Raw genomic sequence first — 26,776 nt, 5'->3', positions numbered from 1 at the left:
TTGGTGCCCTCCCCTTACAAATAAACCCCAGGAACCCAGGTGTCACCAGCCCTTTCTGCTTCCATAAAGTTTACACACACAGAACTGCTAAGAAGGCTGGGACCTGCAGGAGCTAAGACTGAGCTATTCCCAAGCACGTACATGCACATGCTCTTGCCCACGGAAGTTCCTGACTACTTGGCAGGTAACACCAATGAGCAGGAACACATTCCACGGAGGCCACGACACATCACCACCACACGCAAGTAAAAGCAGGCCCTGGGAATGCAAGCCAGCAGCTGAGCTAATGGGCGCCTACCTCCAGGAACACAGAAGGGTGTCATCTTGTTGGGGTTGCAGGATGCCCGTGGGAATCAAAGTCAATGCCCACAAGTACCCTGCCAGGCTCTGCTCATGGAGGGGACAGGGCAGGGTTTGCCCTCTTTACGAGTACAGAGCAGTCTTGGGCCTGCACTCCAATCTTGCACATTACTCAGAACAGGACCCCACACCAGCTCCCCACTGAAGAATGAAGCGTACGTCAGCAGCCAGGGTCTGCCTGGCCAGTTGACTCTGTGAGCTGCTACCTGTGGGCCCCTCCCTGGGGTGCATGATGGCCCAGGCAGCAGCAGTTCTTCAGCACCTGCAGCATGGGGCTTTGCCCTCCACAGCCTTCCCAACAGGGAGTGTTCCCCAGGTCTGACGACTAGACTAGCCCAAACACATGATATCCTGAATGTAATGGGACTCTAACTTTTCAAGAGTTGCTTTAAAAATATTGTTCCTTCAGTAGGGAAATTAGGAAGGAAAATTCTAGAAAGGCGCTGGGCTAGCAGCTTTACAGATATTAGTTCACAGTGGATTAGTTCACGTGGACCTGCCTGACCCCCATCTTCAAGAGCTGAAGCTCAGGAAGGCGACAGGTGTAGCCCAAAGCGATATGGCCAGAGGTGGGACTGGGGCCTTCCTGACTGGGTCCTAGGAGCTGCATGTCCTAGGGCATGGGGTGTGGCTGAGAGACAGCTGGACCCCAGACAGCGAGCCTGGGAGCAGCCGTGGTGCCAGCTGGCCTGAGCAGCAGGAGTGACCTGCCGCCTCTATGCTGAAGACTGTCAATTCTCTTTTAAAGAACGTCATCTTGCTGCTCAGCTGCCAGCATTCAGGGTTTCGTCTTGGGCCAACACCTTCCCAGGCTCTCTCACTTGTTCCCTCCCCCATTCCCTTCTCGCTCACACTGTCCTTTCTGCTCCCCTTTGGCCTCATCTGTGGCCTGAACCTGGGACGCCGTCCTCATGTCCTTCCATATCAGACTTCAAGCCTGCCTTTTCCAATTGCAGCAAAAACTCATCATCTCAACACCACTCACTCTGGCCAGGATTTGCCCAGAGCCCATTTCCTCATTTCTAAAATAGACATTAATTCTGACTAGAGAGGAAGGATGTGAAGAGAAACCTAATTCTGAATCTATACTGATTTAGGGCACTGATGGTCAGGGTCCAAGAGCCCTTTATTCTCTGGGATGGCACTAATTTCTTTTTTATTTTTTTCTTTTTTTGAGATGTGAGTCTCGCTCTGCCACACAGGCTGGAGTGCAGTGGTGCGATCTAGGCTCACTGCAAGCTCCACCTCCCAGGTTCACGCCATTCTCCTGCCTCAGCCTCCCGAGTAGCTGGGACTACAGGTGCCTGCTACCACGACCAGCTAACTTTTAGTATTTTTAGTATTTTCGTATTTTAATTTTTTGTATTTTTGTATGTTAGCCAGGATGGTCTCCGTCCCCTGACCTCGTGATCTGGCCGTCTCGGCCTCCCAAAGTGCTGGGATTACAGGTGTGAGCCACCGCGCCCGGCCTGGGATGCACTCATTTCTTTAACACAGACTCACCTGGCACTAGCATAGTTACATGCACCGCTCTGGGCTAGGCTTTGACAGATGTGGTCCCTGCCCATGTGGAGCTTACATTCTAGTGGAGAGACAGGTAGTAAACAAGTAAACGATCTGAAATTGTGGTGAGGCTAGGACGGCTGCAAGTGAGGAGAGGGGCAATGGAAACAAGGATTTAGAAAGGGAAAGGCTTCTCTGAGGACGCAGCATTTAAGCTGGGACTCAGGAGATGGAGCCTGTTTGCAACATGAAGACGGGGAGCTAAAGTGTTTCCAGCACAAGGAACCGTGTGTGCAGAAGCCCAGAGGGAGGCAGCCTGCCCCCTGAGGAGGTAGAGTAGGCCAGGGGCCTGGAGAGTCACCTGAGACTTCCACAGGGCTCTGGAGGCAAGGTGAGACGTTTGGACTTTTATTTGGAAGATGACAAGAATCTCTGACGTAGAGAAGAGACAGGACTGGAGGGAGGCCTAATGAAGATTGCACTTGGCTACTGAGCAGTGGCAGGGAGGCGGGCACTATAGAAGCTGCAATGCCTGGGCTGGTGCTGGTGGGGAAAGAAAGTGGACAGACTTGGGCTCTCCTCTGGAGGTGTAATCCCGGACCACCTCTAGACCAGTCTGGGAAAAAGGTAATCTAGAATGTGACATTCATTCATACACAAATGGGCTGTGTGACATCCAGTTCCAGGGGCAGGGGCGCTACTCCCCGTGTCCCGCTTTGCTCAGCTTCCATCCATGGCTGTTCTTTGCAGGGTACGTAGCATCCAGGATGCAGCATTAGCCCTGATCAAGGTTATAGGTTCCCATGTGCTGGACCACAGGGCCTGTTAGGGGAAGCTGGGGCCTCCTTGTTTAATTCACGACAGGAGGAAGAGCTGGGCCTTCCACTGTCAAAAGCCCTGCCAACCAATGACACAAGCCAGCAAGACAATCCACCTTGGCAGAAGGAGACAGTGGGCAACCACAGGCCTGTGAAGGACTTTTCCCCTCTGCACTCCTGGCGAGGGTCGGGTACCAGGTACGTCACATGCTAGGAGGCAGGGGCAGCATCTTTTAACCCCAAGTCTTGGGTATTTTTTGCTATAAGAGACAGCTACAGGGTTCAATCTGCTGCCTTGACCTCTCCAACTCCCATGAGAAACCCACAGCTAGGCATGGCAGACCAACAGGCTGAGAGTCAGTGTGCTGTGCTGGCACTTAAAGACATTTCCCAAGGGAGTCTCACAAGGTTGGCACTGCTATTCCTGTTTTTACAGAAGAAACTGAAGCACAGAGATATGGAGTGGTCTGACTTTAGTCACACAGTACCTATCAAACCACTCTGTCAGAACATGGCACACCAGGAGGCAGACACACATGCACATCCACTGTCTGTTCCCTGCCTTGTCAGGGCACCCAATAATGGTGGCTCTCTGTCCCCAGCATGGGGCCCAAGATGAGCCCTCCTTTAGTTAGAGGTGTGATTCCAACCCCAGTCACCAGGGCTTCTACCACAAATGAAGGATGGTGACCACCCTCAATGTCACTCTGCTGAACTGGGAAACCAGGAAAAGGTATCTGCCTTGTGGGACAGCACATAAAAAACATTTCAGATGGACAGGACTGGATGCAGTGCGTCTATCCTCTCCCTCCAAGAACTGAATGGTTCAACTTCAATGGACCTGAGACGACTCTATAATGTGTGAGGCCACTTCATCACTGTGCTTCAACCCAGAAGGATGAAGCTCATTGTTCTGTTGAAGAGTTGGCCGAACTTTGGGAGGCCGAGACGGGCGGATCACAAGGTCAGGAGATCGAGACCATCCTGGCTAACATGGTGAAACCCCGTCTCTACTAAAAATACAAAAAACTAGCCGGGCGAGGTGGCGGGCGCCTGTAGTCCCAGCTACTTGGGAGGCTGAGGCAGGAGAATGGCGTAAACCCGGGAGGCGGAGCTTGCAGTGAGCTGAGATCCGGCCACTGCACTCCAGCCTGGACGACAGAGCAAGACTCTGTCTCAAAAAAAAAAAAAAAAAAAAAAAAAAGAGTTGGCCGGGCACGGTGGCTCACACCTGTAATCCCAGCACTTTGGGAGGCCAAGGCGGGCAGATCACTTGATGTGAGGAGTTCAAGGCCAGTCTGGGTGAAACCCCGTCTCTACAAAAAATATAAAAATTAGCTGGGCAGGGTGGTGCACACCTGTAGTCCCAGCTACTCGGGAGGCTGAGGCGGGAGAATTGCCTGAACCCCAGAGATGGAGACTGCAGTGAGCTGAGATTGGGTCACTGCACTTCAGCCTGGGCGACATAGCGAGAATCCATCTCAAAAAAAAAAAAAAAAAAAGAGTCAAGGGCCCTGTCAGGTAGGAAGGAAGGGCCAAGAATTACTAGAGAGGAACAGATGAAGAACAAAATCCCCAAGAAATTTGTTCCCCGGACCCAGGGCCCAACCCTTTTTTCTAACAGATGCAATTCCAGGATAAAAACAAAAAACACTTAAGCTCTTTCCTTAACCAGGTCTTCTAGGACACATTCCAGGAATATAACATCATGGTCCCCTACAGAACTTGACTCTAACCATCTGGGCCTGTGCTGGCAGAGGGGCGACAATGGGAAGGCACAGTGGCACCCTCAGGAGATGCAGGAGGGCCAACACAAAACAGTCCTTTCAAAACCACCCAATGCAATGGCTGCCTTTCCCTGAGGGCTAATCCCAGGGAAAGGAGCAAGGGCGGGCAGGCAGGCAGTGCTGCCCAGCAGGTTCTGGAAAACCAGCAGTCACTCGCTGATGGTGGCAATGTACTCCAAGGCCAACAGGCTTCATTTGCTCATCTAATTCCTCTGACCCAGGAACACATGGAATGGCTTCCACCCACCTCCCCCACTTTGCTCTGATCCCTCCATTGCCAGCCCTACTCCCTGGAAGAGGAAAGAGGAAAGGCACTACACTCAATGCTCTATCAAGAAGGCACTTAGCACCTGACTTCTCAAATGGTGCGGCAGCCCAGGGGCCTTTTCTGGAAATTAGTAGTGGTAACAAGGGGGAGGGCATGTTCCAGAAGGTGATCAGGCACATGGTGGTGCCGGAAGGGACAGGTCTAGCGTAGCTGTGTGAGTCAAACTCCTGAGGTTGACACAGAAGTCCTCCCATTTGAGAGAAATGACCCCTCAATGAATATTTCTTTTTTTTTTTTTTTTTTTGAGACGGAGTCTCGCTATGTCGCCCAGGGTGGAGTGCAGTGGCCGGATCTCAGCTCACTGCAAGCTCCGCCTCCCGGGTTTTTACGTCATTCTCCTGCCTCAGCCTCCTGAGTAGCCGGGACTACAGGCGCCCACCACCTCGCCCGGCTAGTTTTTTGTATTTTTTTAGTAGAGACGGGGTTTCACCGTGTTAGCCAGGATGGTCTCGAACTCCTGACCTCGTGATCCGCCCGTCTCGGCCTCCCAAAGTGCTGGGATTACAGGCTTGAGCCACCGCGCCCGGCCCCCCTCAATGAATATTTCTGAGACAACTAGTCCTCCTGCCCCATCCTGTAGCAGTAAGTGCCACAAGGTACATTTTTGTTTTTCTTTTCTTTACAACCTATTTCCCCTCATGCCTCAGTGAGGAAGGGAGGGTGAAGGAGCAACATGGAGCTCAGAGGCCTGCAGCTTCTAGAGACCCAAGTCCTATCATCCTGTTTTCATAGATGCCTGCCGAGGGCCGTGACCACAATCCCACACAAACTCACAGCAAGCAAAACTCAATCACAATAATTTTTTTTTTTGAGACAGGGTCTCACTGTGGCCCAGCTGGAATGCAGCAGCACGATCATGGCTCACTGCAGCCTCAACCTCCAGGTTTGATCAAGCAATCCTCCCAGCTCAGCCTCCTGAGTAGATGGGACTAAAGGCACGCACCACCATGCATGGTTAATATTTTTTAAAATGTACAGACAGGGTGTCACTGTTGCCCAGGCTGGTCTTGAACTCCTGAGCTTAGGTGATCCTCCTGCCTCAGCCTCCCAAAGTGCTGGCATTATAGGTAGAAGCCCCATACCCAGCCTCAAGATTTTTAAGAGTAAAATTAAATCAGATACTAAAGTCTACTAAATCTTTGAGGATTTTTCTTTCCTTTGTACTTCTGCAAAAAGGAATCCTTCAAAGTACTGGAAAAAAAAGATTTCAAATAACAAAACCCAAGAGTTCTGTTGTTTTCAAAGGAAAACACACCATAAGCTTTACAGTAATGGAGCAAATTAAAGAGAAGAGACCTTTGAGTAGAACCCTTTCTGAGATGGGAGAAAGAGCAGGGGCTACTGGCAAGAGGTGCCCTGCCCGAGGAAGAGACCTAAAAGCCTGTTGTGCCCACTCACAAGGCCACCCCTGGCTAGCTGTGCCCTGAAGGGCTGCCTTCAGGAACAGTCACCCTGCACTCCATCAGCAGTGGACAGTTTAGAAGGCCCCAACTCTTTTCCACAGATATTCTAGGGAGCTAAGTAACCAATGGAAAAACACTGCATCCACCTGGTGGTGTCATCCATAGGATGAAATGCTGGCGGCAGAGCATGGAGCGAGCAGGAGGGCAGAGGCAACAAGGCCCGCTGGGAGCCGGGCAGGGTACAGGGAGCCCAGTGGCCCCGACTCACCTGTGCTTGCTGTCCTTTCCATTCCCACGAGCACACTGCCCCCCTCACCCCCGCTCCGACTGCTCTGTGCTGAGGCTGCCTTTCGCGGTCTTGTTCTGCAAGGGGGGGAGAGGGCACGGAAGGGGAGGCTGACACAGGCAAAACCAAGAGGAGACAGACAGGTGGGAGAGGACAGTGCGGAAATCAGGGAGGGCAGAGGGAGGACAGGAGTGGCACACGGAAAAGGAAAGAAAAGGCAGAGTCAGTCCTGACCGACAAACAGGAGACATTCAGACAGGGTTTTCTGAGGCAAAATGTGACCCTTAAAAAGGGGAGTTCTAAAAATAACATGCAAATTAAGTAAAAATAAAGAGAATGTAAGATCCTGTGACCACCCCTCCCTGGAAATAATTTTTAAAGAAGAGCATAAGCAAGCATCTTTCAGGAGCATTTTGAGGGCAGACCTCTCTGGACAACCTCCTCCTAGTACTTTCGGCCCTACTAGATTTAAGACTGTGAGTGACCAGTGACCACCAGGTGTCAGTGTGACCTCAGCCAGAGACACGGTGCAGCCCCTGCAGGAAACATCAGGTGGCAGTGGTCTCCGTTCTGGTCCTTTCTTGGGCCTCCTTCTCCGTATACACCCTCCCCATACACATATGTGGTATCCACAAACAGGCCATTCACCCCCTCACCTCCCACCCTTTCCTAAAGGAAGCGACCATGAGACCACCTCCTAAATAAACTGGGAAGTGGAGCCGAGGCAGCCCATCCACTGCGCATCAGGCTGCTTCTGCAGAAGCACAACCTGGAAGAGACTGTGAGCTTCCCCAGAGCCTTGGGGTCAGCTTGACTTCTAGTGTGGGAAGATGCCTTTGTACAGGCCTCAAGGTCTAGAACCAGACTTACCAAACTCCAACCTGTGAACTGGGGTTCTATTCACCTCAAGTGGAAATCGGTGGCTTGGTCGAGTTAGATATTCTCGCCTCTCTTAATGAACAGACAAACACCAACTCTCCCAAAACACATTTCTCCTGGGATCTCATACTACTCCGAGTGCTGGTCCCCATGCCACGGGTCTCCCTTCAGCATCATGCCCCTCCACCCTCCCAGGGCCAGGAGTGGACTGGCAGTTAGAGGCACAGGCATGGGTGAGGCGCACCATCTGGTCTTCAGATCTTTCAGGAGGAGCCACCCCTGATCCCATCCCTGCTAGTAGCTCTTGGGGCCTCTGACTCACCTTGTGCTTAGGGCACCTCACCGAGAAGTTCTCCTCATGTAGCAAACAATCTGGAAGACAGAAGGGGACAGTCAGATAGAGACTTCACAGCTGGACGTATGTGTGGTCATACTGGCTGGGATTGACAGGGTCAGACACAAAACTAGGAGGTCCCTACACTTACTTCTAATAGGAAAACATTAGAGACAACCCAAGTAAGCTACAATTACCTTAACATGATGGATATCGGTCACTTAAAAATTAACATTTTAAAAGAGTTAATGGTATGGAAAATACTCATGAAACAAAACTGCTTGAAAAAACCAGGATATACAAATGTATAAATGTGCTAATTTTATTAAAATGTTTCTATGCATTAAAAAAAGACTTGAGGCTGGGCATGGTGGCTCATACCTATAATCCCAGCACTTTGGGAGGCCAAGGCAGAAAGATCACTTGAGTCCAAGAGTCAAGACCAGCTTGGGCAACACAGTGAGATCCTGTCACTATTAAAAACAAACAAAAAAAAACAAACAAAAAAAACGCCAGGCGCAGCGGCTCATGCCTGTAATCCCAGTACTTTGGGAGGCGGACGCAGGCGGATCACGATGTCAGGAGATCGAGACCATCCTGGCTAACACGGTGAAACCCCAACTCTACTAAACATATAAAAAATTAGCCAGGCGAGGTGGTGGGCGCCTGTAGTCCCAGCTACTTGGGAGGCTGAGGCAGGAGAATGGCGTGAACCCGGGAGGTGGAGCTTGCAGAGAGCGGAGATGGCGCCACTGCACTCCAGCGTGGGCGATAGAGTGAGACTGTCTCAAAAAAAAAAAAAAAAAAAAAAAAAGACTGAAAGACTGGGCATGATGGCACTTGCCTATAGTCCCAGCTACTTGGGAGGCTGAGGTGGGAGGATTGCTTGAGCCCAGGAGTTCAAGGCTTCAGTAAGCTACAATCACATCACTGCACTATAGCCTGGGCAAGCAAGACTCTGTCTTTAAAAAAAAAAAAAAAAAAAAAAAAGCTGGCGTAGTGGCTCACACTTGTAATCCCAGCACTTTGGAAGGCCGAGGTGGGCGGATCACAAGATCAGGAAATCAAGACCAGCCTGGCCAACATGGTGAAACCCTGTCTCTATTAAAAATACAAAAATTAGCTGGGTGTGGTGGCACATGCCTGTAATGCCAGCTACTCGGGAGGCTGAGGCAGGAGAATCACTTGAACCAGGGAGTCAGAGGTTGCAGTGAGCTGAGATCACACCACTGCACTCTAGCCTGGTGACATAGCGAGACTCCGTCTCAAAAAAAAAAAAAAAAGACCGAAAGGAAATCTACGAATATACAACAATAATTCTCTTTGGGTAATAAGATACAGCTGATTTAAATTTGATCTTTTCTATATTCCCATGATATCACCAATAAATGCTATTTTAAAAATCCCTGATTCTAGGCTAACCCCATTTCCCAGGCTCAAGCCAAAGCTTCCTTGTAAAAACACTTTAAAATCTGGAAGCGCTTTTTCTTCTCTGTACAGAGAAAGCCCAGGTGTCTGAGACAGAAAGGTGGCCAGGCCCAAGAGCCCCACTGTCACCTTTGCCCTATGACCCATGGAGACACAGAAGCCTCCAACACAAATCACATAATCCACGCTAAATGCTTCAGAGGAAGGTAAAATCCCATGAGGATGCTTTTAATCCTTGGAGGAAAAATGATTCATTCCAACTTGTAACATGATGACAGCATCCTGGATGGCAGCAAAGACACATCTGCCTCCAGGTGAGTTGAGCTCTCGCACAAGGGTAGTGCAAGGAAATCTAATTAATGAGTTCACTCTGCACACCACAGCTCCTGGAGACCGACAGCCAGGTCACTGGTGCAAAACGCGGTGGCAGAATGTTAATAAACATTGATAACACATTCTCAGAGAGCTCCCAGGCACCATTGCAGGAGACAGCCATGGTACTTAACCTTGTTAAATTTAAACTGAGATCCAGACTAGCAGTCTGTGTGCCTGCAGATTAAGTGCAATAGTAATAAGCAATGAACATACACATGAAAACTTTTCACGTCCCAGTATCCTAAAACAAATCAAAAGACCCTTTTATATTTGGCCAGATCTGGAACATCATAGCCTGTCTTTCGTTGGAGCCCGTGAATATCTAAGAGAGTGGCGGCAGCCTTCTTGGCTCTGTGGGCCCAAGAGCTCAGCAACTTACCACTAACCTCCAAGTGGTAAGTTGGGCAACACAGTGCTCCCGCAGCAAGCAACTAGCAAGGCAATAAATGAAATGTGTTAATTTAAAACCCACAAGTACATAGTGTGACCAAGACTCCTGCTGCTCCAATCTGCCAGAGAGTTTATAAACAGCAGGAACCAGACAACTGGAGCTCAGGGGACATGCTCTCTTCTTACCTGGGCTCTGGCAGCAAGCACTATGCTGGCTCAGTTTCTAGTTTGGGCCAAACAGAAACAGTACAGCACAGGTGGGGCTTGGCCATGCTTATGCCACAGGGGTTTATACAAATGAGGATGGGGACCACACAAGCAGCAAAGGGTGCCATTAGAAAGGCACAGGTGGCTCAGTTCCCTCATGGCCACGGAACAGTGACCAGCTGTGATGGACCGTTAATAAAGCACGCCTCATGTTAGGAACTGTGTTAGAAGCAGAAAAGAGTAAGACACTATGAGTGCACACTAAAGACAACTTGAGACTAATGCCAGATACATCTGGAAACGAAGTCTCCTATAGCAATCTGCCTAAGGCAGTGTCCATCTCTGACAAGGCCTCCCATGCAGGAACACTGTGCAGACAATGCCCTACTCTGTTCTCATACATGTCCACAAGCCGTCAGGAAGAGCAAAATTCCTGTTCCTGGCAGGGGCCAGAACCACAGCTAGAGAGCTCAGAAACCTGGAGGGCACAGGGGAGCTTCTCCTCTGACCAGTCCCTGCTGGGAGGGACAAGTGAAGAGCAGTAGTGTAGTAAAACCTCTTCTGAGGATTCTGAACAGGCAACTGCACCTAGATGGCCAGCCAGTCAAGGTCTCTCAATCTGTGTTCTTCAAGGCCCAGGCACCATCCTACACTGTCCAGAGGGCCCAGGCAGCACTTCTGCATAGTGAAGTCAAAGTAAACAGCTTGTGAGATCAACATCCAAGCTCAAAAAGACCCACAAGGTGGCCTAGTCAACAAGATGGCTTGCAGACACAAACATCAACCCCCTAGAAGAGAAGACCACTTTCATTTCTCTCTTTAAGCTCAAAGGCAGGGTGGATTTACTGATCTCCTCATTATAAGCTCTGTGAAGCTTCAGATACCCACATGCATCCACATGCTTCCAGGCTGAGGATGGTGGGCTCAAGGAGGGAGGTGGGAAAAACAAGAAGGGTCTAATGTCCTTTGGATCTGCTGGGTACCAGACAGACTCCAATTCACCTACACTCTAACCCCAGTGTTACTATTATTCCTTATGTTGGCACATTGCAGGGCTTGGGACACAGGGGCCTGCCAGCTCTATCGTGCCTTGCTGAAGGGTAGGCTCAGGCTCCTGCGCCATAAGGAGGGAAATATGGGGCTTTTGGCACTGGAACTGGCTTCTGTGATGCAGACGGCTATCCCTTGGGGAGGAGTCAGACTACCAGCATTTTCTAACGACCCATCCAGGGCTCTGACCACACGAGCAAGATCAAAGCCTGCAGTAGAGATAGCAGCTTTAGAATGCTACTGCAAGGAGAGGTACAGAAAGTAGAATTCCCAGCTGTGTTTTTTCATGAGAGTAGAAGAAAAAAACCCTCCACACAAGGTTCTTTACGCACAGTGGAATTATTAATGAGCTACCATAGCCTTTTTTTCTAATTGTTGTGGCTCATTGCATTAAATACATTAATTAAAAAAGAAAACAACAAAAAACAGAGCTCATGCTCTTATTACTGTAACCCCCACCTGGAGCCAAATCCTGTGCCTATGACATAACAAGCAACACAAAACAGCTGACAACGATGTCAGGAATGCAGGGTCAACATCAGGTTGGGGGGAAGGTGGCAGGAGTCACAGATCACAAAACAGAGATTCTGTTTCTATGGAGACATCCCAGTAATAAAAGTTTTCCCTGAGACATCAACAGCTCTTTAAAGATCTGGGTGGTTGACAGCAAGGCAGAGATGAAAATGTTAAACTGTTTCTTACTCCATAGGGAGGTTAGGGATTCTCAAACCAAGGACTTATTTTTGTTATGATTAGAAAGAAAAGTCAATCAATAAACTTGTTTCCTGGATACAAAGTTACATCATATACAGAGAGCCAATTTCTAAGAAGACTGTGTGGAATTATACAAGCATCCATCCCCACAGAGCAGTGCATAACTCTGGGTCACTGTGACTTGGGTCATCAAAAAGACCACAATGACCAAGACATGGTCATCTCGTGAAACCTCTGGTCCCAGCTCTCCACATGAAGGAGCAAAGTGCACAGCAGCAGAGGCGGCAAAGCCAGAGGCCGACAACTTTAGCCTCACTCCTCCCAACCCAGAACCCTGTCTCGCTGGACACTTGGCTACCAACTTCTGTTAAATAGAGATGCTACCAGCTTAACTAGGCAGGCTACCAAGATGGGCCCCAAAACAGAAAATGACAGATACCATTTACTCACAAGCCCTCAGCTAATAAAGAAAAAAGAAAAAAAAAAAAAGCCATTTTCTTCAACTAGAAACAGAAAACTTTGTATTACTGGTCTCCCTTTCCTAGCCACTAGTCAACAGGGAATAAAACACAATATTCTGATGTAACTAGGGGTCATGAAAATGAGAAAAGGCAACTGGTTGGCTCTTTTAAAAACTTTTTTTATTTGAACAGACCCGTTCTTGCTATGTTATCCAGGCTGAACTTGAACTCCTGGCCTCAAGCGATTCTCTAGCCTTGGCCTCCCGAGTAGCTGAGATTACAGGTGTTAACAACCATAACTAGTTAACTGGTTAGCTCTTTGTTTTTGGAGATGGAGTCTCACTCTGTTGCCAGGCTGGAGTGCAGTGGCGCGATCTCAGCTCACTGCAACCTCTCCGCCTCCCAGGTTCAAGCAATTTCCCTGCCTCAGCCTCCCAAGTAGCTGGGACTACAGGCATGCGCCACCACACCCGGCTAATTTTTCATATTTTAGTAGTGACAGGGTTTCACCATGTTGGCCAGGCTGGTCTCGATCTCCTGACCTCGTGATCCGCCCACCTCGGCCTCCCAAAGTGTTGGCATTACAGGCGTGAGCCACTGTCCACATGTATATGTGAATACACACTTTTATAAGAATCTAACTGGCATCAGTGTTATCTTCTCTACCTCTCTTGTTCTTTTTAACTGTTTCTCCTACAGAAGCTTGAGAGAAAAGAGGGAAGGAAAAGGTAAGGGCAAGGAGATGGATGTGAAAGGAAGGGAGACATGCTTAAACAAAAGTCAGGAGCTGCAAGTAATTGCTGCACTGGAAGGAAGGGTGGGCAGGATGAATTCTGAGACCTGATCCAAGTCTGTTGGCCCTGCTCTATGTGTGTTATGCCTCATGCCTGTTCCCATTATGCAGTCAGCCATGCCCTCTTCCCCTTCCATCAAATTCAAATCAAACCCCACCTCCTATGGACAGCGTGGCTGCCTCCGTGGACAGCCCTGCTTCTCTCCTGGGGAAGCACAGAGAAGGGGTATGCAGATGACAAGCACCGTGCTACTTGCAGCCTTCTCTCGTCACTTTTCCTCAAACGTGACCATAGGCATTATGGGGGCTGCCTGGGTGATGGTCTTAGACACATCTAATGCTCAAGAAGTAACTAGAGGACATTATGTCAACTGAAATAAGCCAGGCACAGAAAGTTAAAAGCTGCATGTTCTTGCTCACGTGGAAATTTAAAAAGCTGACCTTATGGAAGTATTAAAAAGTAGAACAGAGGATACTAGAGGCTAGGAAAGGGAAAGGAAGGGATAAGTAGAGATTTGTTAAAGAATACAAAATTACATCTAGATGAGAGAAATAAGTTCTAGTATTCTGTATCACTGTAGGATGACCACAGTTAACAACAATATATTGTATAGTTCCAAATGACCAGAAGATACCACATGTTCCCAACACAGACATGACATTTGAGATGATGGACATGCTAATTACCTAGGTCTGATCATTATATATATATATTGAAACATTACTGAGCACCCCATATCTACAATTAATGTCCATTAAAAAAGTAAAAAAGGCTGGGCGCGGTGGCTCACATCTGTAATCCCAGCACTTTGGGAGGCTGAGGCAGGTGGATCATCTGAGGTCAGGAGTTTGAAACCAGCCTGGCCAACATGGCAAAACCCTGTCTCTACTAAAAATAAAAAAATTAGCCAGGCATGGTGACGCACGCCTGTAGTCCCAGCTACTCAGGAGGCTGAGGCAGGAGAATCACTTGAATCTGGGAGGCAGAGGTTGCAGTGGGCTGAGATCATGCCACTGCACTCTAGCCTGGGCAACAAGAGCGAAACTTCATCTAAAAAAAAAAGCAAAAAACTTAATAAACTTGAAATTAACGCTCACCCTGCCACCAAAAAAGTAACTGGGGAAAACACCCACTAAAGGGACTAAAAGTCTAGGGTAAGAAAGGTGATTTTCCCAGGTTACTGAAGCTCTAAGTCAAAACTCAAGTCTTCTGCATCACTCACTGGATGGCACTTCTTTAACAAAATGTTTCCCTTCTTTCAACAGTTAACACATTGCAAAACATCCCCCTATCATCTCAACAAACAAAATACAACACTCTTTGTAATACTGTGATTTAGAGTAAGAAATACATATTTTAGTCTTCATCCCTGATTCCTGGCACAGACCTCCTAAAACCCATGTAAATTCCTGAGCAATTAGGGGTGCTAGGAGCATCTTTTCTTCTAATATTTGGTTTTTGATCCTGGTTCCTGACATGGAGCTCCTAACCCCTTGGAATTTCCTGGATAGGAGCACCTTTTGTTCTAATGAGGCAACTCTTGGTGGCTCCTGGATGGGGGCTGGGCACCAGAGAGACTAAGCTGTGATTAGCAGCTTGGAACTTTCAGCTCTACCCACCCCACTCCAGGAAGCAGAGAGGGGGTGAAGACTGAGTTAATAATTGATTATGCCTACATGATGAAGCCTCCAAAAAATCCATGAACTACTGGATTCAGAGAGCTTCTGGACTGCTGAGTATATGAAGGTACCTCGGGGGTGGTGCCCCTGGAGAGAGCATGGACACTCCATGCCCCTTCCCACATATTTGGCCCTATGTTTCTTTCATCTGACTGTTCATCTGCATCCTTTATAATGAGTAAACACAAGTGAAGTGTTTCTGTTAATTCTGTAAGCCATGTTAAACATTAATCAAACCCAATGAAGGGGTCTTGGAAAACCTAGTTTAAAGCTGATCATTCAGAAACACAGGTCAGGTCATAACATAGGGCTTGAGGTCGGCATTTGAAGTGGGGAGCAGTCTTGTGGGACTGAGCCCTTAACCTCTATGGGCTGCACTAACTCTGCTTGGTATCAGAACTGAGCTAAACTGTAGGACACCCAGTTGATGTTCAATGGTGAATTGCCTATATGATGCTATCAAGAAAGAAAAGTAAAAAGACAACTCAGAGAATGGAAGAAAATATTTGCAAACCACATATGCAGAATTACAAATTCTTTTTTTTTTTTTTTTTTTTTTGAGACGGAGCCTTGCTTTGTTGCCCAGGTTGGAGTGCAGTGGTGCGATCCCGCAACCTCTGCCTCCTGGGTTCAAGCAATTTTCCTGCCTCAGCCTCCCGAGTAGCTGGGACTACAGGTGTACGCCACCATACCTGGCTAATTTTTGTATTTTTAGTAGAGATGGGGTTTCACAATGTTGACCAGGCTGGTCTTGAACTCCTGACCTCATGATCCACCTGCCTCAGCCTCCCAAAGTGTTGGGATTACAGGTATGCGCCACTGCGCCCGGCCTACAAATAATTCTTAAAACTTGACATTAAAAAAATAATCCAATTTTACAATGGGCAAAGGATGTGAATAGCTACTTCTCCAAAGATGATGCACAAATGACCAATAAGCACATGAAAAAATGCTCAACATCATTAGCCATCAAGGAAATACAAATAAAAACCACAATCAAATAACATTTCATACCCACTGGGCTGGCTACAATTAAAAAAAAAAAAAAAAACACAAAAAACACACACACACATGAAGTCAAGTGTCAGGGAGGAGCTGGAGAAAGAAGAACCCTCATGCACTGCCGGTGAGAATGTCAAACAGGGCAGCCACTTTGGAAAACAGTCTGACAATTCCTTAAAAGGTTAAACAGAGTTACCACATGATCCAGCAATTCCACTCCCAGGTATACATCCAAGAGAACTGAAAACATGTTCACACAAATGCTTGCATGTGAATGTTCTACAGCAGCATTATTCATAATAGTCAAAAAGTGGAAGTAACCCAAATACACAGCAAAGTCCACAGAGATAGAAAGGATTGGGTCCAACAGAGCTTAAAGGAAAAAAAAAAAATCATAAAAATTTTAAAAAGAAAACAGAATAGTGGTTGCCAGGGACTGGAGAGAGGGGAAGGGAGGTAAGTGCTACTAATGGGTAGGAATTTTTTTATGAAGTGACAAACAAACAAAAGAAACAGAGAGAATCAAACTGTATGTCCTAACCCTTTGGACGTTCTGGACACGGGTCTGTGGTCTTCTCTTACCTGCATCAACGGCACACGGGTAATGGTATCGGAAGGAGCAGCCTTTGTTGTAGCAGCCCAAGGTGGCGCCTGCCTCCTGGCAGTGGGAACATTTCTGAAAGGAAGGAAAAGTCAGGCATGTCAGTATCCCAGATTTGGCCCTCTCCTCCAGGCCTTCCCTGGTCCCCATCTGTTAGACCTCAGCACGTGTCTCTGTGGTTAGAGGAGTCTGTGGTGGCAGGATGGGCTGGTCAATTTCAAAACGCCACTCACTGACCACACCATGGGAAGGGATCCAGCAATAATGTTTTAGGCCAAGCCTCACAAATGTTCTCAAATCAACAACACAGCAGGATGAGATAAGCAATCCATGTCATAAAGGACATGCCAGAGTGGGGTTCCCAGCCCTGCCTCTGGTGCCCCCGCCATCCACCCACCCAAACACTCTGCCAGGCATTTCCTTGCTGCAATTGTGAACGGTCTGCAGATCTTCCCTGTTTACTTCTGCTGTGAAAATCTGGGGTAAGAGAGGGTAAGGTAGTAGAGTTATATATAAACCTTTTAGAATTAGAAGCGGAATTTGGTTTCTAGTTCTTGTATTTGTAAGATTTTATTTTTATTTTTGATCTACTTACCCCAAATGCCCAATACAAGTATATTTCCCTTTTCAGAAAATATGGGCTCCTGTGTGCAAATGGTATTTTTATACATGAATCTTATTTTAAATGCACCAGAAAACCTGCCATGAATTTCTGGCTAAGTGAGACATTATTTTGTAATTGAGACACTCCTCCTTATATGGTCAGGTTCTCTTAAAGTGGGGCACATCTCTGTCAGCCCTGTGATGTGGCTGCTGTGAGCGCTCATCCTGTCAGGGTAAGAAATTTATCCCATCAGCAACAAACATATTCATAAAACTCAACCACATGTGACCCTACTAAAGATGCTGGCTCTTCAGGCAGCAGAGGCACACAACCAGCAAGACTAGCTGGAAGAGACAGAAACTTGTTCCTGCTTCTATGAAAAATAAAAATGTTCCCTAAGCAATTACACTGAGCTGGCTCAGGTCCCCGACACAAATACTGATGGGAAACGAAACTAACGCCAGCAACAGCAAAGCCCAAGTGCTCCCCATGCTCAGATTGAATGATCTCATCCAGCCCTCTGCACTACTCCACCTGGCAGGCACTCCTAATGCTTTACATGAAACTCTTGAGACACCAGAGGCAAAATAACTTGTTCCAGGTCAGAGCTGAGATTCTGGATGACCATCTCTGGCATCCTCAAGAGACAAAAGAGATAGGAAAAAGGGCTGGAAGAGATTAGTCCTTCAAAAGCTTTGCCCTGCTCTCAGAAGACCAAGGTCCTTCTGGGTGCCGATAATCAGTAAATGTTTCTCATGTGCCCTCGCACCCTTGTTAAGAGAGAAAAGATCATTTGGTCCGGAGTAAACCAAGGACAAGTTAACAGCATTTCTGGTAGCCCTAGACTCTGTCTACTTTGTCAGTGCCACAGAGCATCTCAGAATCAAAAGGACTCACTATCAACTTGAGGGAAGGAAGTGTGGGTAGTCCATCAGTGGCCAACCTGCAGCCATGTCTGCTGCCACTTTCTTTTTTTGAGATGGAGTCTTGCTTTGTTGCCCAGGCTGGAGTGCAGTGGCGCAATCTTGGCTCCCTTCAGCCTCTGCCTCCTGGTTTCAAGCGATTCTCCTGCCTCAGGCCTCCTGAGGAGTTGGGATTACAGGCATGTGCTACCACGCCCGGCTAATTTTTGTATTTTTAGTAGAGATGGGGTTTTGCATGTTGGCCAAGCTGGTCTCAAACTCCTGACCTCAAGTGAGCCACCACCACCGGCCTCCTGCTGCCACTTTCTTACTCAAGGAGCCCGAAGATATGGCCCTCCCTACCCCGGGGAATGAATCACAGTGAGTGGTGGCCATTTAGGAATGGGTATAATCAAGCATTTCTGGTAGGAAAGTCTGCAGGAAAAAGGGCTTCTGAAAACATTTTGCACTCCCACCACCTTTTTTTTTATATTTTGAGACAATGTCTTGCTCTGTCACCCAGGCTGGAGTGCAGTGGCACAATCATGGCTCACTGCAGCCTCTACCTCCTGGGCTCAGGTGATTCTCCCACCTCAGCCTCCGAGTAGCTGAGACTACAGGGTGTGTGCTACTACATCCAGCTAGTTTTTTAAAAAAAGTTTTTGTAGAGATGGGGTCTCACTATGTTGCCTAGGCTGTTCTTGAACTCCTGGGTTCAAGCAATTCTCCCATCTCAGTGTCCAAAAGTGCTAGTATGAAAGTTTCACCCTCTCAAAAAGAGACAACAGGGAGGAACAGGGAATTTTCTGCTCAGCCACTGTGAGGGCTAGATGGTGGGATCTGTGGCAGCCACAGTATCACCATAAGGGGACAGCCCTGAAGACAAAGCCAGTCTGCTGAGGACAGAAGAGTGGCAAGATGGAGAGACCTGGACCTACCATGACACTGTCAAGCACTAAATCACCCAAACCCAAGACCAAGCCACCTCTAGCCTTGTTACAGGAAACCTGGGGGCTGTAGAAGGGTTAAGTATGCATGCTCTGGAACCTAAATAACTGCCTGGTAAGTGGCTCCACTTTCTAGTTCTGCCTTCTTGGCCAAATTCCTAACCTTTGTTCCTCAATCTACAGATGTGGGACTAATAATGGCACTCACCTCATAGAAATGTCGTAAGGGTTAAATGAATTAATTCAGGCTTAAAATGGTGGCTGGGTCAAAAGTGCTAAGTAAATGTGACCCAAGATGACCATGTGTCAGACACATGCTAGATAATCTACAAAGACCACCTCATGAAAAGCAACCACACAGCAGGCCTTGTCACCATCCCAGTTTACAAGAGGAAAGAGAAGACATGGAGCTTAGATCTGAACAATGTCCATTTGCTTCCTAATTCAACCCCACAACCTGGCAAGCATTGCGCGAACTGCACGATGATTAATTTACAACATTGCATCCAAAGGGGAAAGACCCTCAGGGTATGTTAGGGACTCAGAGAAAGATCCTTAAAGACAGTTTAGTTCAGTGGTTTTTGAAGTGTGGTCCTTTGGAACAGCAGCATCAGCAACACTCAGGGACTTGTCAGAAATGCAGTTTTGTTTTTTGGATTATTTTTGAGAGTGTCTCGTTCTGTTGCCCAGGCTGGAGCGCAGTGGCACAACCTTGGCTCACTGCAACCTCCAACTCCCACGTTCAAGCGATTCTTGTGCCTCAGTTTCCCAAGTAGCTGGGATTACAGGCATGAACCACCACACCTGGCAAATTTTTGTAATTTCACTAGAGACAGGGTTTCAACATGTTGGCCAGGCTGGTCTTGAACTTCTTGCCTCAAGTGATCCACCTGCCTTGGCCTCCCAAAGTGCTGGGATTATAGGCATGAGCCACCACACCTGGCAGAAATGCATACTTTTGAGCCCCACCTAAATCCGTGTTGTGAGAAGTCCTCCAGGCTATTCTGATGCACAATGCAGTTTGAGGACCACTGGTCTAATTCAACTCCCCAACTTTTCAGATGCGGAAAAAAGAAACCCAGAGAGATACAATAACAGACTGAGCTAGGATTACTGGTTTCCTGAGAGCCATTTAGTGTTCTGTCTCCTATAGAGCAATCAGATCTTGGGATACGGTAGGTAGAATCCTGAGAACCTGTGATCTTATATACAAAATGAACTTTGCGGATGAGATTAAGGACCTTGAGATGGGAAGAATATGCTAGGTTATATGCTAGGTGGGCCAATCTAATCACACAGGTCCATAAAAGCAAATGACTCCCCCCAGAGGGAGTTAAAGTTGTCAGCTTCAGGGAGATCTGATGATTTGGCAGCAGGGTCATAGGTGCAATGCTGCTGGCCTTGAAGATGGGAGAAGGGGCAGGGATTTCCCAAGACTCACCACAACCTCTACCTCCCGGGTTCAAGCGATTCTCCTGCCTCAGCCTCCCAAGTAGCTGTTATTGCAAGCAGACACCACCACGCCCAGCTACTCTTTGTATTTTTAGTAGAGATGGGGTTTCAACATGTTGGCTAGGCTAGTCTTGAACTCCTGACCTCAGGTGATCTGCCCCCACCTCAGCCTCCCAAAGTGCTGGGATTACAGGCGTCAGCCACCGCGCCTGGCCTTAGGTTCTTTAATGCAACAGACTTCTCCCTCATGAAAACACCTACAAGGCCAGGCGCGGTGGCTCAAGCCTGTAATCCCAGCACTTTGGGAGGCCGAGACGGGTGGATCACGAGGTCAGGAGATCGAGACCATCCTGGCTAACACGGTGAAACCCCGTCTCTACTAAAAAATACAAAAACACTAGCTGGGCGAGGTGGCGGGCGCCTGTAGTCCCAGCTGCTCGGGAGGCTGAGGCAGGAGAATGGCGTGAACCCGGGAGGCGGAGCTTGCAGTGAGCTGAGATCCGGCCACTGCACTCCAGCCCGGGCGACAGAGCGAGACTCCATCTCAAAAAAAAAAAAAAAAAAAAAAAAGAAAAGAAAACACCTACAACTTCAGTAGGCAAATTCTGACATCAGGAGATCAATAAAGAAGGAACTCTGGGTCTATCTTCAACATCTGTTTTTCTTGTTGAAGAAACAGAGGCCAAAACAAAGTGACCTGCTAAAGATCACATAGTAAGTAAGAGAACTTAGAACTTCACCCCCTTTTTCTTCTGAACCCCAAGTTCAACTTTCTTCATACCATACCGTGATGCCTGTTAGCCCCCTTCATTCACTCAACCATCCAACATTTGAAAAGTACTCTCTAGGTGCCAGGTGCCAAAGGTAGAATATAAATACTTATCTATAGTGTCTTCCATGTGTAAGGTTTTCCCTTCTACCCAAAAATCAATACCCAGGCTAGTACAATTTCTAATTAAATTTTTATTCTATACTTTTTACCTGAAGTAGCTATTTGCATTATCATCCTCCTATGCTACAAATAATATATTAAAGTCACTGCATAGCTAAATATCCTGTTTTTGACCACAATGTTACTACATTCACTCCAAACAGAGGTAAGTCCATACTGCCCCCCAGGCAGAATGAGACACACTGGGGGCTCCAAGCATGATTTCTAAATTAAGACACATTTTAAAAATAAGGAATGGCCCAAACTTCAAAATTTTTAATAGTAAATTTTTTATTATGGAAGGGAATAAAAACTATTTGTAAAGAACTCTGACAAGAACCTTACATTTTTTGATACTCTAAACTTGGGAATAAATTATAAAAGGCATTATTAGTTTTGGGGCATGTTTAAACAGAAAGTGGCCCAGATACAGAGCTTGAACCTTTCACTAGCCTTTGGCATTGTCTCAGAGGCAGGGCTTGCTGACTTGAGGTGGCAAACTGCAAGGATTGAATCAACTAGAGTTGCTTAATCCTCATCTGAGGGAAGCTTCACGGGAGACTTCTATGCAAGCCTGATGCCTGCTCATTCACAGAAAGGCTCTTTCTTATGAGATATAACAGCAACCTGAATAATCACCCTGTTTAATTAGCATCTCAGAGCAGCCTCAGAACGCCAAAGCAACTGGGTCATAGTAGTATTACAGCACATTGATGACGATTGGTTTTGTAGATTACTCTTCCACTACTGTGCCTCAGATGGCTCTTATCCAGCATGGCACACACTTCTGCTCATGCTCACAGTATTTACTTACTCATGTTTGTCCACCTCCCTTAAACTGTGAGACTTGTTCTTGCACCCCCAGGGACTGGCACACCACAGGCACTGTAAATGTGGGCTGATGGAATGAATGCAATGTCTGACAAACTTGAGAGCCTGAAGACAAACTAATGAGGATACTCTTCAATGAGTTACAAAACTGATGCTGGTGGAGCTTGGAGAATGTGGAACAAGGTATGTGTTCATTTTTGGCCACCAGCAAGTTTTTTGTCCTCTTAATTATGCCTCCTACATCTAGGATGGAAGCCTCTGCCATCCCAGCTATCAATGCCAACTACGTGGCAGCTAGAGACGGGCTACATACAAGGAGCTACCCTTCAAGGCCCTGTGAGCATTTCTTTGATGCAACTCTGCATCCTATCAAGCTTCTTAAAGAGTACTTCGAAGTGTCAGCCAAAGCAATATGTACATAGCCCTAGGTGTTTCGGTCCTTACTTCCTTATAGCTAGACAATCTCCTTATGCTTCTTCATGAAAAGCTCGTAAGACAGGCTGGAGCACCTTTAACTTGCCATTTACACAAAGACTCAGGGAATGGGCTCTGGCACCAGCCTCTGGGACTGCACCACAGCCCAGTACCACCAAGGCAACCTCAGAGGGACAGAGAGTTGACCAGTTCTTCTCAGGTCCATTTACTCCATGCTACTCAAGGTATGGTGCATGGATTTAGAAGCTGCACTTATGTCCCACAGTTGCTCCAGCCAAAGTGCCAGTTTCAGAAACTGAATCCATTATGTCAGTATGAAACATCAGCCAGCCATTCACTGGCTAATGGCTAATTGTGTGTACTTAAGACAAAAGTCCCAGACTTAGACGTTGGTCTAACGTGCATACTGTTCAGGTATGACACAGCACAGGGCTACTGGAGGAAAAAACTGAGGGTGTCAGCACATGTGTGAAAGCCAAAAGTCACCAGGTCAATTTTATCACCTGTAAAATGTGGATAACAGAATTTGCTTTGCCTTCTGCATAAAGTTGCTGTGTAAAATAACCATAGAAGTGTTTTATAAACTAGAAAGTTATGTAATTATTAGAACTTTTAAACAAAAATTATATAAAACATATTCATCTCTAAGTGTCATACTTTGGCAATTACTGATATCAAACAGATATAATACAAAGTACAGTCTATTAAATTAAGACAAACAGTTAAAATTTTTTGTTAAGTAATTTTTCTCCTACAACCTGCCTTAAACAAGCAGACCCTGCATGGGTTTGGACACCTGCTGCTAGTCGTTTTTTGGTAAGTCTAGCTGTTGTATGTTTCAGTAACGTTTCATCTCTGAGGGTGCAGAAGGTCAGTTCTTGGCCAAGTCTCTGGACACTTCACTTCTTAGCTACTATTTACTATTACTTTCATTATATCTCCCCTCTCAATTCTCCTATCCTGGACCAATACAAATTAATAACTATTTTTAAAGCCTTCTAAAGCATTTTGCATTGGAAGAATAGATGTTAAATAAATGAGGACTAATATGACACACAACTGCATACAAATTAAACTCTAGCAGGATTTCGAAACCATTGAAAACTGCCCCAAAATGGTATATTGAGCACAACCAGAATGAGAAAAACTGCCTCACAAGCTTGCCTGTTGTACTCTACAGACACTGCCCTCTGTTATGTGGAGAGCAGACCTGGGCACCAATGACTCCTTTGCTGCCTTCATCAGAGTCACCTGCCAGGTGCTCCTAGCCATACTTCTCACAACCTATCCCCATTCACATTAGAGTAACTCTAGAATAATCTGCTGTGGCTGATTCTGGACCCTCTGCTGCCATGTGGATCTTAGGTCCAACAGATGGTACTACTCCTTCAACACACTTAGAGGCTAAGAGTTCACCTTCTCTGCCTCCTGGGACCCAGTCATCTGCTTCCCACCAATACAAGCAGATGAAAACACTCAAACTTTCTTTAATCTGATCATCTTTCAGGCATAATTTGAAATAAAATTATACATTTAGATCACCATTCTCCACCCATAAAAGCCCCAATCAAAATGTGGCTCTGCTACAGATCCTGACAAGTATTTGTTTCTTTGGGAAAGCCTTTCAAGTCACATTATAAACCTGTAATAAGTGTCTCTGTAGCTGAGTGGAGGTTGTGTGGTACCTGGCCCCAGAAGTGGTGCAAAATGCACAGAGAGCATGACCAAGGTCCAAATCTCTTGAGTGTGGCCATTTTGGCAGCATCTCCCAGCTACATCCTTGGATTCTGTTTCGATCCACAAAGCCCATTCCCTTTCCCTTCTGATGTCTTTGTGCGCATAAGGTGGGACCGGCCTATCTGCAGTTTATAGTAAAGTTATGATGTTTTCCATCAAGTTAGAAGGGTTGGGATTAAGGACTTTTTTCCTTCATTAAGAATGTCCTTCTTTGTCTTTCTGTACTTCATCTACCAAACAGAGGATGTCAGAAATTAGCCACAATCCTGAGCAGATGAAGAACATATTCAGAATACACACAGCTTTATACAACAGACTTGTTCATTTTTACACTGAGCAAACAAATAATGAAAAGTTAGTAGGTCCAAGATGCAGGTGGGGAAGGAGGTCTTTTCTCCAGAAGATTCTGTCACATATACCTCTTTTTATGCCATTGTTGCTTTAAAAAATCCAGATTCTCACCTGTGAGCTGTGTTATGAGGAAGGGACCTCTGCAGTAACGTGAAGGTAACCCTTGGCTAATGAAGTTGTAAAAACACCAGACTGGTGCTTCTTCAAAATCATAAAGTGTAAATTATTCTACTGAATGTGAAGAAGGCAGTTTGACTTCCTAACGAGCTGTTCTCTGGGACTTTTAATTTGCCTTATTAATGTGTCAATCCTGATTCCACAGCATAAAACTGCAATGTACAGAAAGTAGAAACATGGGTTGGATGAAAATTAATAAGAACTTGATCAGGCTGGACTTTCCCCCTGACGTGCAGGTTTCTCTAAAGGTTGTAAGACACTGTGTGATCAAGGTGCCTTTTATTCTCAGTGCTCTTTTCTTTGATATTTAAGTTCCTTTATGAGTTGATGGTATCGACTTCAGAAGTATAATAATCTTTTCTTTTTATTCATTCTATAAATTTTTATTGCATGCCTGTGTACAGGGGCTGAAATGGGGAGCCAAAGTTCACCAAGTGTCTACCCTCCAGGAGCTCACAGAATGATGTGGGGGTAAAGCAAAATTTAAACAGTGCTGTAAATAATACTTCAGAGCATAGAGAGGTAATGTCACCAACCTAGTTAAGGAGGTCAGGAAAGCATTCTTGACAGAGCGTAGCTGACCTGAGTCATCAAGAGTGAGTAAGAGCTACCTGCAGGGGAAGGGGAACAAACTGCTTTGTGGAGGGAGAAGCAGGCAGGGTGTAGGGAACTGACACAGTGGAGCACAACTCTGAGGGGGTGGGCAGCTGATGTGCAGGAACCCGGGGCCAACAATGGCCGTTGCTGGGTTAGAGATGATATAGAAGAGTTTGGGTACTGGTGGTGGAAATGCATACAAGAAGCTGCATAGACACTCTGGAGGTAAAACTGACAGGACTTGATGCTGACAGATGGCCAGGGGTCTGTGAGATGTGTTGCAGTGAGCCCGCGTGTGTGGCAGTGTAAATCGGCACAGTGGACAGGGAGCCCTCTGGATGCCAGCACAGCAGGATTCTGATGAGGTGAGCACACACATGGCACCTGCTCTAAATGCTACTTTCTCCTAGAAAGATTCCATTTACAGAGAATGTTTTGGACTAAGAGCAAAATCTCAACTGGTCAGGAATGGATTTAATTCCAAATGATATTTTATGGGTAACTACGAGAAACCTTTTATAGAACACAGGCTATCTTTCTGCTTTAGTAAATAGCTCAGGATTTTGAGTAAACTGATTGTTTTCCATTGCCTTAGAGTTATGATTCTGTATTAAGAATATTCTTATAAGACATGAGGAAGAGACTAGGCTTTATCAAAGTGATCCCAGGACAGAGACTAAAACTTGCTTTTTAAAATACATCCCTGCTAGCAAGCTTTTCTCCGTATCACTTTACTTCTCCTAAAGTAGAGGACAACAACAAATCCAGTCAAAGAAAGTGGTCCAGTTAGTTTAACTGACAATTCCTCTATGTGCCTTCCTTAATTCAGATATTCCTTATCAGAAATCTTTCTTGATTTTTAGCTCAAATTTAGGCAGTCTAAAAACAAAGACATGAAATAAGGAAAAGAGAGAAAGCTGGGGTGGAGAGGAAGTTCTCGGAGTTTTTTGCTGGAACGGAGCTGTCCACTGAAGCTACTGATCTGGAAGAGCAGCAGGGCTAAAAGAAACTAATACTTTGGCCCTATCTCTCACTGGTACAGGAGCCTAGGCAAGTTAATTTAAGTCTCAATTTCCTCAACAGTACATTGGGGATAATACCTAGTTGGGAAAAAAGGACCGGGTAGGGGTATCTTCTGCTATTTAAAGACATTGATCAGGGCAAAAGAACCTGAACAGGGCCAGGTCTAAGGTGGCCCATGTCTGTTATCCCAGCACTTTGGGAGGTTGAGGCGGGAGGATTGCCTGAGGCCAGGAGTTCAAGATTAGCCTGGGCAACAAAGCAAGGCCCTGTCTCTACAAAAAATAAAATTAAATTTGCTGGGTGTGTTGGTGCTCGCCTGTAGTCCCAGCTATTCAGGAGGTTGAGGCAGGAGGATTGCTCAAGCCCATGAGGTCAAGGCTGCAGCCAACT

General features: G+C 46.6%; 1 protein-coding gene across 7 annotated transcripts in view; it reads right to left on the bottom strand.

Moving 5' to 3' along the window:
- The window catches only part of TCF20 (transcription factor 20), a 187,201-nt gene that overhangs the window by 2,630 nt on the left and 157,795 nt on the right, over positions 1-26,776 (bottom strand). For 3 of the 7 annotated variants that reach the window (XM_077949462.1, XM_077949463.1, XM_001107318.5), the window contains exons 3-5: positions 16,381-16,474; positions 7,687-7,736; positions 6,468-6,595 (exon numbers count right to left, since the gene is read on the bottom strand). In XM_077949462.1, coding sequence (XP_077805588.1) covers positions 6,512-6,595; positions 7,687-7,736; positions 16,381-16,474 — 228 coding nt within the window. In that variant the 3' untranslated portion in view covers positions 6,468-6,511. Of the gene's footprint in view, positions 1-6,467; positions 6,596-7,551; positions 7,553-7,686; positions 7,737-16,380; positions 16,475-26,776 lie in introns of all 7 variants that reach the window. The other 4 variants (XM_077949464.1, XM_015150495.3, XM_077949465.1 and 1 more) reach the window with 3 other exon arrangements.

This window comes from Macaca mulatta, chromosome 10 (assembly GCF_049350105.2).
Source record: "Macaca mulatta isolate MMU2019108-1 chromosome 10, T2T-MMU8v2.0, whole genome shotgun sequence".
Lineage (NCBI taxonomy): Eukaryota > Metazoa > Chordata > Mammalia > Primates > Cercopithecidae > Macaca > Macaca mulatta.
The sequence above is the reverse complement of the archived record's forward strand: the minus strand, read 5'-3'. Positions and strand labels throughout refer to the sequence as shown.